The sequence below is a fragment of the Genypterus blacodes genome, unplaced genomic scaffold (genome assembly GCF_046128005.1).
Source record: "Genypterus blacodes isolate CSIRO-AG114 ecotype Tasmania unplaced genomic scaffold, CSIRO-AGI_Gbla_v1 ptg000085l_1, whole genome shotgun sequence".
Lineage (NCBI taxonomy): Eukaryota > Metazoa > Chordata > Actinopteri > Ophidiiformes > Ophidiidae > Genypterus > Genypterus blacodes.
This window is the reverse complement of record NW_027466890.1, coordinates 1,733,791-1,749,888: the sequence shown is the minus strand read 5'-3', so window position 1 is coordinate 1,749,888 and position 16,098 is coordinate 1,733,791. Positions and strand designations below refer to the sequence as shown.

The 16,098-nt window shown below is 45.2% G+C and overlaps 1 protein-coding gene across 1 annotated transcript in view; it reads left to right on the top strand.

The window, feature by feature from the left end:
• Positions 1-2,558: 2,558 nt before the first annotated feature.
• The window catches only part of col27a1a (collagen, type XXVII, alpha 1a), a 57,766-nt gene continuing 44,226 nt past the window's right edge, over positions 2,559-16,098 (top strand). Inside the window, exons 1-4 of the mRNA XM_076158706.1 lie at positions 2,559-2,930; positions 6,265-6,335; positions 8,724-10,243; positions 14,089-14,142. Of these exons, the coding sequence (XP_076014821.1) occupies positions 2,878-2,930; positions 6,265-6,335; positions 8,724-10,243; positions 14,089-14,142 (1,698 nt within the window). The 5' untranslated portion in view covers positions 2,559-2,877. The remainder of the gene's footprint in view (positions 2,931-6,264; positions 6,336-8,723; positions 10,244-14,088; positions 14,143-16,098) is intronic.

The window sequence follows — 16,098 nt, the reverse complement described above, 5'->3', positions numbered from 1 at the left end:
AGCACTGTCTGGTTCACCACCACCACCTCCATAACCTCTGCTACTGCCCAGCATGAAAACACACCAACACAGAGGTGTCTGTCTTTACAACCTATTTATTTGTTGGGTGACACTGACTTATTTAATTTCCACATAAGGACTGAATACGCCACAGTTTATTTTAGCTCCTTCAAACTTTTCCTTCAAAGTTGTTGTACTTTGTAGAAATGACAGATATTGTCTGTAAGGTTTATGAATCTATTACAAACTGAAGTCATTTATGGATTAATATGTGACATGACACACATTACAAATGCATATTTTAGCTGATATTCTCAAAGAAATGGAAATAGAAAAATGTTTAATTCTATTTTAAGTTTATTCTTTAATCACTTTATAAATCAAACTATAACATTTGTGTTTTCATCTGTTATTTCATTTTAACAATAAAATTATAGGCAAAGATTTGTGTCCATGCAAAATCTAAATATCATCTGGAATATCAACTTTGTTTTGCTCATACATTTCCTCATAGGTATCAGGATTGTCCTCATATATCCAGGATCCATCCGGTTCTGTTGCCCAGTCTTCTTCTTCGCTCTCAGTCAGCAAAGCCCTGTGTTGGTTGTTGTGTGTTGGTACTGTACCCAGCTCACTGGTATCTAAACAGCCTGTGTCACTGTTGCTGTTGCCGTGCATCAAAGAACAGTCTTATGTCCTCACTAGGCCCAAGCTGCAATTTAGGCTCAAGGCGTGGTCCGGCACCCGTTGGGCTGTGTCCGCCCTGCGTACCAGTAATGACCCCTTCCCTATGGGGAGTGTTTGATCTGGGCTGCCTCTGTGCCTCTGCAAGGCCTATTTCTGGAGCGTGGGGGGGATAAAGGGAGCTTTCAGACCTGGTGCCAATGACCATAATTAAGCAGCTTTAAGGGGTGGCAGTGAGCGCGCGAGCAAGCTCAGAGTTTGTAATTTGGAAGAAGGGGGCAGAGCTGCTGTGGCTCATTGGAAGTACAGGGGAGGGCCGGGTGGCACCCAGCGCTGAAACACAAGGGACAGAGTGTGTGAAGGGGACTGTAAAGAAGATGTTAATGACTTGGCTCCATTAGCACCCACCCCTGGGGCTGACTGAGCAGCAGCTTCAGGCAGAGATGCAGGGAGATCACCGTGGCGGACACACTCAATCAGCCCCACCCAAACAGAGTGTCATTCATGGTGACCTTTCCGTGCTTCTGCCTCAGGCCCTTGGTCAGCAAGTGCCAGGACAGGCTGAAGTCATTCATGTGTTCTTGTGATATTCTGTACCCTCGTCAGCCTCAGCTGTTTGACCCCTGATGCAGCATCTATGTGAACTGGCCGTTAATTGTACTTCACCATGAGAGTGAAGCTCTTTATCCAAATGTAATGAATTCAAGGTGTGGTGTTGGTGATAAGATCCTCTTATCGCAGAAGTCTCATGATTACTCTCTTGATTTAATTATAAAGAGTCAAAACAACTTCTCTAAGAATTATTATTCCTAACTTTAAAAATCAGTGGACAGATGAGACGCTGATGCCAAGCAACTGTGAGTTTGCCAGTAATGGTCAGAGCCATTGCGTCAGCTGAAATTGGAGGTTTCATTTATTACTGGAGACTTTAATTAGAGCAAAGCTTACTCATGTCCACGTCCTTATCATGCTATTTCATCATAATCAAATGTCCTGTGTGGAGTCTATATTTTACTTTTTTGTCTCCTTGTCCACCTCTCTTCCTTCTCTCTCAACATTTAAATACCTTCCTCACGCCCATGAGTTCATGCACTGATGGTGAAACAGACAGATAGATGTGTTTCCATCCTCCTCGACGCTCTGCAGGAGATGAACCACAATCTCCTGTCCGAACACAGATATATTATTGCCATGTAGAGTTTGCACGCTTTATGATAGCTTTAACAGATGTCATCTGGTAATTACTACGTGGTGTGGCTTTGCAGAGGTCTCTAGTGGGCCTGTTCCTGCACCAGGCTCTGACCCCGCTTAAGGATAATGGGGGTTGGACCATGCAGGTGTGACTCCTTATCCACCAATGTTTCCCTATCCATCAATATTTCACCAGATAATATTACATAATGTGCTTGGTCAGATACAGGATGTTGCGCAATAACATTTCATGATTTATGAGTTAAACATGTTTCACCTTTTCTAATTACGGTGTAGGGGGAAATTAGCGACACCAGCCAAGTTTAGAGCCATAAAGCTCCTCACTGATGACTTTCCACAAACCAATAGTTCAGAGAAACTGGACTGGACAGAGGACAATCATAAAGTAACGATGCTGGAAAATATTCCCAGGAGTGTGTGTGTGTGTGTGTGTGTGTGTGTGTGTGTCTGATCTGGCTCGCCGGGCCACGAGGTTCGGTTGGGTTTTGTTCCGTGCAGGCCACCCGCTGTAGACGGCGTGCAGTTCCTCATCACGACCGCTGGGTTTGTTGTAACTTGACACCTGACTGTGCGGGCGCGTTTTGCCATCGGGCTTTACCCGCAGAAAGCCTATTTAAAAAGGAAAGGGATGAATCCTGCCCTCCTGACTCCGTTACCCCACCAGTCCACGGAACCCAGCTGCACTCTCCGGCCGCGCGTCCCTCACTCTGGATCGGCCTAAATGAATGAAACACACAAGGGGGAATATCCGCAACACAGCCACACGGGGAAAACTCTGTGTCAAAGCAGCCTGCCAGAGCGACCCAAGGAATTTATTGTCGGGCTTTGACAAGCAAATCAACATGAGTTTTTCCCTCTGGAACTTCACCTCAAGCTTCTCTAATGCGTAGAGCGGCGACGGGTTTCTTCTGCCCCCTTTGCAAAGGAGTCACGCTGTGATTAACGGATCAGGTTTTTGACTGCCAGGACAAATGAATACAAATGAATTTAGGCACCCAAAGGAGAGATTGCAGAACCTCTCATCTCGACACAAAGTAAGTGATTTTATGTTTGTATTTCATTTTTGTTATATACCTGTGGGCGCTTGCGATGGGGAGTTGGAGTTGGAAAAGGCTGAGGGAAGATCAATCAGGCGGGGGTTTGGATAGCTTGTTACTAATTAAAGGAATCTAAGGCTCCGTGTGCGTACCTGTGCTGTGCCGGCTGGCAGAGGTCCAGCTCACCGTGCAGGATTTGGTCTCCACTGGGGAATGTTGAGGCTCTGGTGTCTATTTGGATCAGGATTTTAAAGTTGGTAAGGTGTGACAGTCGCCATAACATCACCGAGATCAATCAAAATGTATCCAATCAAGTTCAATCGAGCAATATCGATGCATGACTTTACAGGATACCTGCCAAATTGTGTATGTGATCTGTCCCCAGTTATTGATCATACTGAGCAGTTCCGACTTGTGATTGGGACAAACACAATAAGTGGTTGCTGAGCATCCAATCCAATTTGTATGATTTTGCTGTTTGTTGTTAGAATTTACAGCTAAAACACGATGCTGTAATGCCTAATAGTTTCAGTAGCTACTCAGTCAGATTCCTTGTCACTTTCAATAAAGAACAATCTTAAGAAACTTGACAGTGTTTATACTGTTCAGTAACACGACGCAGATGGTTTATGGATGCATGAGCCTCAAGGGCTTCCATAGAAAATAACACACGGACAGACGTCTTTACTCTAGATGAGTATGTTGTCTGTGTTTTGGATCCTGCACAACTCAAGTAGTTCCAAATTCATTCATTCATTCATTCATGCTCTAAACCATAATTTCTGGTTTACATTGGTCATGCTCACCCTTATGTGAATTGAAAGTCAAATAAAACAAACTCCTAATAAGATATGACCTCCTGTCCCCAGTATGTATGTTTATTTCATTAAAGCAAACTGGCCTGGATGTTGTCAACATTGTTACGTCATCAGTTGACCACATCGAAGACATTTTTCAAAAATGTGTACAATCTACACAAATCCAGCGGCAGTGTAATGTAAGTACAGTATTGCTTCAATGGTGTGCAGGGATTGCTTACCTGTGATGTGCCAGCTGCATGGAGAGTTATTCACTTTATGTCCACTTGGTGTCGCCCTTCAAGCTTCACTTTATGGCGAATCACATCTTTACTGTTCCCCCCCTGCAATTATAATGGCACAAAGTATGTTTTGAAAGATAACATAGCCAGAGAGTTTAAATTACGAGTTATTAATGATCTTTCTAAGAATCCTTTACCACACGGAAACTTTCTAAATTAATGAATCTTAACAGGCTTATAAGTTTCAATAAGTCACAGAAAGTTTACTTAAATCTTTTTATCCTTCCAGACGCAATAGAATCAGCAAATCTAAACCTGGTAATCAGATACATGATATATAAATTTGTCAGAAAGCAACCAAGCTGTAAATTCGTTTTATTAGACACAAGTTAAGGCTGTCCCTCTTATCAGCATCTGCCAGTGACAACTCATCCCTCTGAATTTTCCACTGTGTGTGAGTATTTCCTTTGTAAATGTGTGTGTACATGCTCAGGGGGCAGGATTGCCTTTGGGACATCCTCTCCCGGTATCAGTGAGTCGTCCAAGCCTGTGCAGAGGAAGCTATAGTGGCTCTGCAGTTGCTCTTTTTGCAACCTTTGACTGGTCGCTGGCCTTAAGACGGACTGCTGTTTGAGTGAGGGCAGAAGGGGGGCTAGGCTGGGGGTCAAGAGGTTAGAATCAGAGAGGTCTGAGCATGTGTATTGCATTGGAGGGTTAGGAAAAGCAATAAAGAGGATAGTGACATGAGATAAAAATAACTCAAATAAATCAAAGCATGTGGTTATATATTTAAATATATATATGATTAGATATATGCAGTTGAAAGGACCCTATACGTATAAATCTCTTACTCTTTCTTGTCTTCCTCTCTCCTATCGCTCAATCAATGTGACCATCACTCGTTCCATCTATCTATAAATCGCTCTGTTTTTGTCCACTCAGCTTATCTGAGAATTCCCCTGATGAGTCATGTGCTCATGGCTGCAGTGTGAGAACCAGAACAGACTGATTCACAACCCACTGGTTTAAATCCCTCTTACCGGGACCAGAAACACTCTGCAGCACGCACAGATGAAACTCCTACTGTGTCACACTCACCTCGAAAGCTTGTTAAAGAAACCTGTGCGTGCTTTGGAGAACTTTTAGTAAGAAATGCAAAGGAAAACATTGCTGTTCCCACAGACACCAGGCTCAGTTGGCCCATGAACTCAACAGCTTGAGATTTACCATAAGCCATTTTAACTGTAGTTAATTTGTCAGCGTTTATAATTCATTTTGAGCTGTCCATGCATCAAATGACACTGTTACTAGCTCAGAGTCTGGAACACACGCAGGCACGCACGCACGCACACACACACACACACTCACACACACACACACACACACACCAAGTATCCTGACTAACCACCACCAGCTGTGTGTGGTGTTGGTTAGATGGTGATGAAGCTTTGTTAGTGACTTGGGGATGGCTGAGTCAGTCTGCAGTCAGACTGAGTTGTAACCTGACACCGCAATACACACATGTAAGCACAGACTTGCACACAGATAGACTGACAGCCTCAATCTAATCATTCAGTCAATTGCAAAGTAGTTAGAGAGAAAACCTCTGTGTGGCTGCGCTAGTGTTGCTGCAGACACAGTAAATAGCTTTTGTTTTTGCCCAAGCTGCATAAATGTATGTACTTGCCGCCCCCCCCCCCCCCCCCCCCCCCTCATCTGCCTGCCTGCCTGCCTGCCTATATCCCTCCAACCACAGCTGCTATACACATTTCCTACTTAAATGTGTGACCATGTGTGCCTGGATGACCTCCAGCGGTAAACAGTGGCTCCCCTGCCTGTCACCAGGTCTTGGTCCCCTACTGAGCAGCAAGCCCACTTGCCAGTCAGTCTCATTAGCTCTGCTGCACACCTGGATGTGCCGAGTGTGTTGAAAGTGAGCCCCTGTCCCTCTCTATGTATGTGTGTGGAGAATGATGTCCTTCTTCACTCTGAGCTGCACGTGCTCAGTCCATTTGTAATTCACATGACAACAATAAATTACTTACTAAGCATGTGGGTGTGATTTTTTTTTTAACCTCAGTTCAAGTACAATTGTACTATCCCCAAGTGGTTGGTCTGTTACATGATTTTGTGATCTTCTAGTTATGTAAATACAATGAGCCCCTTATGATAGCAATAGTGTATTAAGAAAAGCTTATGGGGGGAAAGGGAAAACCTGTGTGTTAAAAGTTTTTTGAGTCAGTGTTGTTCCACTGTTGCCTCTTTCTAATGTCCTCTGTGTTTTCCCCTCAGGAGAGCCCTATTGCTCTGTACCATTTTATACTGTACTTGTTCCCTGGGACTTACAGAAGCACCCTCTGAAGGTAAGAACATTCCACCTCCATTGATCTCAATTTATACACCTTCTTCTTCTTCTTCTTCTTCTTCTTCTTCTTCTTCTTCTTCTTCTTCTTCTTCTTCTTCTTCTTCACTGTCTTCACTAGCAGAGATAAACCTGTAAAACTTGAGGGAGCATTGGTGTTTGGAGTTACTCTGTTGGTCTTAGACCAAGCACGTAAACACATAGCTATGCAATTTGCACCAACCACTGCCATGAAAGGCAGTGTTGTGTCGGCTTGTTCAGTGAACAAGGGAAAGCTATCGGATAGGTCCAAAGCTTACAAATCCACTTTCAAAACAGTCCTGTGATTTACAGCATTCATTTGTACAGTTGTTCAATGATACATGATATGTATTATATAAACATGTAGCCTATCCAGGATTTGGATAATTTATCGACATCACAGTAAAGCAGCTTTAGACACGACAGCAGTGACAGTTTCTGAGATCAGAGTGCCAGAGCATCTGTAGCCTCATATTGTTCATAATTTTCTTTGTTCCATATGTGCTATAGACCTGAGCTCAAATCTGAGGAAATTAATCATACATAATATAAAGCCAAAAAATGATTTTTGTTATCATTCTAAAATTTATCTTAATCTGACTAACACACATTCACCAGTGCATAAATTAGCCGTAAATGAAAGAGACATTTTCCTATTTTCTTCTTAAATGAGGCTTATTGAAGCTGAAATTGAGAATTTCAAAAGCAATAGAGTGGAGCCAGCTTGCCTCAGCCAGCTTGCTTTTGTTTTAAACAGAGACCTTTCGAGTGTGTTCAGATGAATCGGTGACTTCATTCACTTCCAGGGATAACATTACAGAGTGAAGAGCCTTGGACTGTCTCTCTGCTCTTGGCACAGAGTGGAGCTCTGAACTCCAGCCATGTGTTAAACACAGCCCTCTGTATGTTTTCACATCTCTGCAATATATATCTGAAAACCACATGGTTAATGTATAGTTTAGCTATAGTGCAACTTTTATCTTTTTGTAAAAGAAGACGTTTTTAGCTGAAAACGTAATGTGCCCTCTGCCTCGCTGCCAAGGGCTGTTGTCCTTTTGTGCAGGAGAGACCACACAGAGAGCAGAATGAGTGTGTTGGTGCACAGTATACTGATTCTCAAGTGGGTCTGGTTTCCTCAGACTTATGAAACCCCAATGTTCTGAGGCAAGGGAACATCTTAATGCATAGATCATGACAACACAACAACTGTCTAAATAAGGAGTATCTGCCTAAATTTGGGCTCAATTGTTGAGTGTACAATTTCACTGGATTCAGATTGTGACTGAACATTCCATATGATGATGTTTGATATGATGATGGAAGTTGTTTGATATGATGATGAAAGTCTCTGTTCTGAGCTGCGGTTGTGATCAGATTTAATTCCCTGAAAGCTGCTCGGTTCCTCTCATCCTTCTGTCTCTCTCATCTAAACAAAGGATGCATGCCCTCGCTGTCACGTGAAAGGAATGCTTTATGTTTGATTCACTTTTCTATCATTCTACACACAGTCTTTCTGTACAGATAGTGTCATTAAAGGAGGCCCAGAGACCACAGGTCAGAATGAGCTCAGACACAATATGGATGGTGAGGGGCCCCGAGTCTGAGCTCACACGTCCTCTCACAGAGAGTGAAAACTGGAACTACAGAGACACAAACGCTGAACATATAGAGTCATATCTGGCCCCAATGTTGGAAACTGTAGTCAGCTTCCAGGCAGAGATGCTGCACTCCTGCATGTGGTTTCTCTTATGATATGGTGATGAGAAGTACAGAGAGGTGAAGGAACTTTTTTCATTAATTTGTCTTCATTCTTCTCTTCATCCGGTTTTGTTAGAGCTCCGCTGCTTTGCACACTGCTACTTTGTGTTGCAGTTTGAGTAGAGAGATTAAACATCTCCCTGTTCCTGCTTGATTAGTTCTCAGGAAGCATTATTCTGCTCCCTAGTGATGTTTATCACTTTTCCCTCAGCTTGACTGTGTGTTGGCATTACTGACTTTAAGTTGGGTTTGTAATCATGCAGTCTAGACGTCTGTTGAGTGTGTAAATTCCTGTAATTCATGTGTTATTGTATGCATGTGTGCGTATGGCCTGTATGGTGCACATATGTGCGTTTGTGTGTGTCATAGCTGTGTATGGGTTCATCTCTGCATGTATGCTGTGGGCTGATAGTTTAATAAAAGTTGCAAGTGAGTCACAAGTGAGTCACAAATGTATTATACTTAGCCTGGAATATACTGAACAGCACTGAACATTTACTTATCCAGCGGTACATAACAACAGTTGTGGTTTTCAGGTTTTACTGCACTGTTGTTACCATAAAAAGTGTAATAATAATAATTTTGCGCTCTCTCTCTCTCTCCAATGCAGATGTCGACATCCTCCAAAGGCTGGGGCTTAAGGGAGAGAAGCCGTCACGATCGGTGCCAGCAGGGGTCATTCCATTCCGATCAGGAATCATCCTCAACCAGCGGGCGCACGTTGAGGCTCCACTGCGCTCGGTCATCCCAGCGGCCATCTGGCCCAACTTGGCACTGGTCCTGAGTGTGCGCTCACACCGTGTTAACAGTGCTTTCCTCTTCACCCTGCTCTCAGGCCGCAGGAATCTCCTTCTCGGCCTGCAGCTTACACCGGGCAAGCTGGTCCTTCATGCCGGACCAAACACCTCGGTGGCATTGCCCTATAACCCCCATGATGGCCAGTGGCATCAGCTGGCGGTGGTAGTAAGTGGACAGAGGGTGACTCTATATGCCTCCTGCGGAGCGCAGAGTGTTCATGCAGACTTTGGGTGGGACAGTGAGGAGGGACTGGCTGCAGAGCTGCAGGGCTCCTTCCTGCTGGGGAGAACGAGCCAGCAGCAAGCCTCAGCACACTTTGAGGGAGCCATCTGCCAGTTTGATCTGGTCCCCTCTGCACAGGCAGCTCACAACTACTGCAGGTACATTAAAAAACAGTGCAGGGAAGCTGACACTTACAGGCCCAACCTCTCTCCCCTACTGCCTATCCTGCCACGAGATGCAAACATCACAGTTACGCCTGTTACCCCTAAACGTGGTGGCCAGCAAACAGTCAAGAAGACTACGGGGCTGAGCCTCGCTCAGAGTGTTGCTGCTGCAGCCTCAGCTGTCAGGTATGTGGCCCTCACCCCAACAGTAAAACCCAACCCCAGGACCATTTCTCCACTCCTGCTTGGAACTGTGATGTCAGTCACAGAACAGCCTGGGTTGGCCTCTCCACCTCCTAAGGCCAGGGCTGAGACCGTCACAGCACCACTCAGGACAAGAATACCCCCAACAAAAGCCCCAACTCTCAAACCCACCACAGCTAAAGCGCCTCTTCAGAAACCCTCTAAGCCCACCACGCCAAAGCTCAATCCTCACAGCAGCCCCCTCAAAACAACATTGGAATTGGACAGCAAGAAGAAGCCCACAATACCAGCCACGTCCAGCACCAAACCCTCGAAGACCAAGCCTGACTCGGCCTCATCAGATCAAGGTGTCCTCCCAAAGAAGCCGCAGCCCACCACAGCCAAGAAGACGACCCCCAAGCCTAAAGGCACAACCTCCAAAACCACTCCATCCAAACCTACAATGTCCAAAGCAAATTCTGTCAAAGTTACATCTTCAAAACCAACCATATCCAAAGTCAACCCATCAAAATCCACCATTTCCAAACCTGCGCTGGCTAAGACCCCCAAGCCAGTGTCCAAACAAGTCACAAAGCCTCCAAAGCAAGCTAAGACCACCAAAGCCCCTGTCACCCAGCGTCCCACCACGTATAGCCCGGTGACCCAACCTGCTACTGATGGCTTCCAGAGCTGGGACGTGGCACCTACTCAGTTCTCCCTGCTGGGTGGACCTGTAGGACAGAAAGGAGAACCAGGCACACAGGTAAGACCCTCCCCTTTTTTCCATCTGGGACTGGTATGTGTTTGAATTTGTGGTAGTGCTGGTTTGTGGAATGTGGAGGTTGCTGCGCTATCTTCACTTTCTTTCACACCAAACATGTTACAGTGCTTTATGCATGGAGGTTTAGATGAAAAAGGAATATTGCACGCATCTATAGAGGAACAAAGAAGAAAGGTGGGTTATGCTTTGGCTGATTATGCTGGAGGAGAGGCACTTGTGTGTGTGTGTGTGTGTGTGTGCGAGGGGGGGGGGGGTTGATTGGGTGATTGATGTGAGCAAAGTGGAGCACCTTCAATTTGGGTCAAAGCGGCCCATATACTGGCCTCTTTCATCCGTCAAAGCGGAAGGCCCGGGTTTCAATCTGGTACAGTGTGGCTGAGATTCAAAGATATGTAGGCTAATATGCCAGCTCCTCCTTTCCCACACAGGTTAGAAATCCCACTTTTTCTCACCTCTGCCCCTCCCTCCTTCCCTCCCTCCCCTGCCCTCCCCTCACACCGGCCGCAGACCCCTCCAGGCCCGGGTGTGACGTGTCAGGTCTGACGCCTTGCCGTCTCCACACCAGATTCCTCTGTCATAAGAAGGGCTAGGGCGTAGGTCACATGGCCCCGCTTTGAAAGCCAGGTCAAAGGTCGAAGCAGTCAGTCAACACCATCATTCAGCCTCTTGGGTTTTTAGCAGCTGTAAAGGCGGCAAGGGGGCTGTATCACTAAAGAGAGGAAACACTGAGTCGGGCAGGACCTTGTTCACCGTCGCCATGGATCTCTGGTGTTTGATTTCCAGTCTTGCTGGTTGGCTGCCTGGAATATGGGACTTCACACTTATCACTGACATTTCACTTATTTCTGAAAAAGTCTGATATAAGGAGGATTATGTGACCACACGCTCAAGCCTTCAGACATTGGAATCATCCACCAAAGTCATTCTCAAACATTGAAAGGATGTTGGTTATCTGCGGCCTCTCCTCTCTCACAGATATAGAAGTTATATGGGGAAAAGTGTAATTGCTGCTTAACAAGAAAACACACACACCACACATACAAAGGCACACACATTTCTGCGGTTGGCCAGTACAGCTGGGAAACGCTTGTGGTAAATGTTTCATGCCTCGTCTGGGACACAGCCTTCCAAATCTTGTCCAAGCTGTTTGGCACGGTCAAGCCATCTGTGTTTGGGAGGTTCATCGTGTTATTACCAACGTTATACATCGCTGAGTGTGCAGTTTCTTAACCCATAATGTGGCCCGGAACACTCATATCACAACGTCGCCTCAGGATATGCATCTGCATTCGCATTGAAAGCTGAATCTGATCATCCGAGACACATGTGAACACAAAGCAGAGCCTTTGTGCTTGACACGTGTGCCTTTGCCTGGTCTCCGCCGCTGGCCCTGTAATTCCGCGACTGTGGACTTTAAAGTGTGGCGGCGTGTGTTAAGCTGGCGAACTGTGCCGACGTCCACAGCGGAACCGGCTGTTTTTGCAGCGAGCCAAATGACTGCGAGGAAGAACAATAACAATACATTCCCAACGTGAAGCACCGTAATTTAGCACAGGAGCAGCTCGTTTAGAGCCCGATTCACTGAAGAACTCGGATTCACATGTGCCTGTATTATTCATGCTGTGTTCAAATTCAAGTCTCAGCCTCAAGAAGATCCCTACCTCACAAGAAACCCAACCAAAAGTGTGACATGTGGCCAAGTCACGGTTAAGGAGTGAGTGACGCTACATTGAGTCTGTTTATATGCTTTAAGCCTTCGCCGTGTGTAAAATGTGTGTTTGCGTGTGTCTGGCTTTCGTCTTAAATGCCACGTAATCGTGTTGGAATTATTTGTAACGGGAATATGTCAGGGATTAGACAGGTGCATCCTGTGAAGTGGCTGCATGTACGCATGTATGTCCATGTATGTGTCTGTGCGTGTGTGTGTGTGTGTGTGTGTGTGTGTGTGTGTGTGTGTGTGTGTGTGTGTGTGTGTGCATGTGTGTGTGTGTGTGTGTGTGTGTGTCTGGCTCCTCTCCTCACAGCACCACATAGCTAGAGGGTCCTTGCCTGTGAGATAAGTGTAGACGGTAAGGGTCATTAACCTAAATTGTCGTCTCCTTCTACTGCCTCAATCCCAGATTAACCCATTCATGCCCAGCCGCTCAACATACTTTGAATTCTATAAACACATCCATATGCACACACTCTTCCTCTCTCGCTCTTGCAGGTAAGCGTACACGCGCCTGATGCAAACCCGAGGATACAGATGCTTGCATACTCGCTGCCTCTTAGCAAGGACTTCCTTGCTCGTTCCTCCAGGACGAGATCTGAAGCAACGAGATCTGAATCTGACTAGAAGATCATACGTTTGTTTGCGATTGTTGAAGATACTCACCTTTTCCTGAATGGATTCCAGTCGTGAGCATTCCTAATAACATTTGCTTTCAGTGATCCCTAATTCAAAACACATCATCATTCAAATTCAATTCAAGTCTGATATTAAAGTCCGACTGGTGCGAGGAGGAGAGGCAGGTAGGAATTAAACAAACAAGTGTAAGGAAGGCACGGCCTGGAGGTGTGATGATGGACAGGGGTGTGTTGTATAAATGACACTTTTCCAGACCACCTTCTGGCACACTTGCGCGTGTTACAATTGGGGTGGTCTCAACCATGGAGGTCATCCTCCTTGGGGTGGTGGGGGAACCAGTGGTGGTCGTCTGGGGGATGCAAACCAGATCATAGACAGAAAATGTTGCGTGCAGGTAGAGGCTAATAAGCTGCCCATGTCCCTGAATAGGAGGGGTGTCATAGTCATTTTAGTTTGGGGCCAGATTCAGCCTAATTTAAACTCAAGTGGGCCGGTTTAGTAAAATCATAGCATAATAATCTGTAAATGTATGTAAATGGACAACTCAAAGTTTTCCCTTTGTTTAAGTGCAAAGAGGTAAAAGTTCATATTGCAGATGTTTACTTTTATTAAACTATCTTTTTACAAAACATATTATGAACAACCGGAAGTTTCTTAAGTAAATCAAGTCCAGTTTCAACAATAAACAATGATAACAATACAGTATACAACTAGTCAAGATATAGAAATTATTTTAAATGTACATGCACATTTCCACAAGCATTTAACAGCATAGAAATGTTGAAAATGGATTTGCGACATTTGATGGTTTTTAAATGTGCATAAAATTGGACGTTGAAGGTCCATTATTATTTCAAATGATCCGATAAAGAGCAGAAGAGAGAGAGAAATTGCGACATCCATCTTATAAATGGGCGTGCAAGTGTGCTAGCGGGGGTGTGACTGTACTTTAATGGGGTTGTCGTTCAGGATTCTGGGCAGTTTGGGATAGTTTTGGCAGGCCGCACTCGCCGCAAGCTCACTGTTTTTCCTTGCTGCTCCTTTTCCTCTTATTTGATTAAAAGAAAACGAATGAGCCCGAGCCCGATAAGGCAAACAGGGGCACCGGGCCCCGGCAGGAAATGACCTGTTATTTCTAGTGTTTCTACGGTTTCCTGCCACACAGCCACACAGGCACACAGCCGCCTGACGGGATAATCTGACCTCTCATCACCTGGGGATGGATTTACTTCAGAGGAACAAGGCGTCACTCTTCTACCCTGCGATTTCACAGACAGGGAAGGAAAGAGTGTGTCTTAGTTAACGGCCTAATTTCCAAATAGCGAGGTATCGGCTGGGTTTAGTTTGTTATCTGTGAATATATAATTTCGACTGAATGCACAATGCTCTCTCTCTCTCTCTCTCTCTTTCTCTCTCTCTCTCTCTCTCTCTCTCTCTCTCTCTCTCTCTCTCTCTCTGTCACTGTCTGTCTCTCCAGGGACTGCCAGGACCTCCAGGGAAGGCGGGCCTGCCAGGAAAGAGGGGTCCTCGGGTGAGTCTGTGCTCTTTCTCCCCGGAGAATGTTTTTTTTCCCTCCTCCTCCTCCTTCTCCTCCTCCTCCTTCTACTCAGCTGTTCACTCCAAAACACCTCTGATCACATGAAACACATTTATGTTCATAACCTTTCTATGCCGCTATCTGTTCCCTGTTGATTTTGTATGTTGCTTTACCTCAAGTTGAATTTTGACGCCTTTGTGTTAATAGGTGTCTTTATTTAGCCATTCAGTTTATTGTGGGTATCCTACGTGTGTGTGTGTGTGTGTTTGTGTGTGTGTGTGTGTTTGTTTTTGTTGCTGCGCATGCTGAGGTACATGCTGACTGAATGCTCAAACACAAACAAGCAGCCATTAATAAGCCCTGGAGGGGAAGTGACTGAAGGACATAGAGTATGACACCAAAACAGAAAGAGAGAGACAGAGGGACAGACACATGGGGACAGAGAGGACAGTGTGTTCCAGCTTAGGAGGCAAAGCCATTTTCTGTAGTTAAAATTTCTGTCACCCAGCTTACACACACACACACACACACACACACACACACACACACACACACACACACAGTTTTCCTATGCAGGCAGATTGACCATATTCAGCACATGCCTGCGAGTGCTGACCTCCCACCCCTAAGGATAAACAGGAAAGCTACTATAAAGACGGCCTTTCAAAAGGCTGCCTGTGCCACAGGATGCCTAATAAAAGCACTGTAAACAGACAGAGAACACATGGCTCCACTGCACTTTCTTCCTCTTCTTCTTCTACTCCTGACTGAGCTGCTGCAGTGGCCGACACCAACACTTCATCCCATCCCAGACTCATGAAAAGCCTTTGAATAGTGAAATAGCTAACACTCACACTAACACTTTCCAGACACACACTTTCACAACTCTAGATCTGTCGTCATATTATAACGCAGGATGACTGACATGACATATTTTTAATTAATTCGGTTGATTTTCATTTTTTAAGTAGTGTGAGAAAGAGAGAGAGATCCCCCACTACTACAGAAGTATAAAGAGGTCTTTGTCTGGCTATATTTAAAGCTATTTAAGCCACAGCAGCACCTCCCATCCCCTCTGTAGTGGTGGTTTCACCACATCAGTCCCACTTAGGTCCATTTTTCATGATCCGAATCAAGCCCTACCTGGAATAAAACTTTGATTTTCCGCAAAAATGCAAGCACAGAGCCTGCCTGAGCCAGGTCCGGGTCCTGGTCCACACCCTCATCTTTGTCCTATTTCACAAGCCTGTGTCCTCAAACTGAGCTATTTTTGTATAATGAAGCAGCTTTTTTTCAGAATAAGCTCGTTTAACCGGAGCATTTCTCTTCCCAACATTAACGAGCAGTTATGCAGTTTGAATCACTCCCAAACAAATTAACAAATTCATCATCTATGGTTTAAGTTGAAATGAGCTATAGAGAATGTGCAAGTGCATATGTGTGTGTGTGTGTGCCTCAAAGCCCATTCGTCAGCAGTATGTATCAACCAATCAGCTTCAGTCAGAGTGATTTATGTGGCTGTGGCTCAGACGTGGGCCTTTGTCAGCCACACCAAACAAGCTGTTTAACTTGCGTGAGGCATTGTCAGTGGAAGTGGTCGGTTTGTAAAGTGCAAACAACCAAAACACAAGACTCTTTTATAAAAAAAGCACTCGTAAAAGGCTGTTGGTTTTGATTCAGATTTACAGGGGTCATTGACAAACACGCCGCCAGACTCTAACCTCAGTAATTTTGTCAAACGTGTGCACACACGCGGAAAACACACACACACACACACACACACACACACACACACACACACACACACCAAGAGACATATTCATACTACCGTACTACAGACATATGTGGCTTTGTTTACAGCCAGTTTATGTAAAGGGAGACAGATATGGACCGTTCTTGTAAACAAAAGCATTTATCAACTTTAATTGCGGCTGCCATGCATGTGTGCAA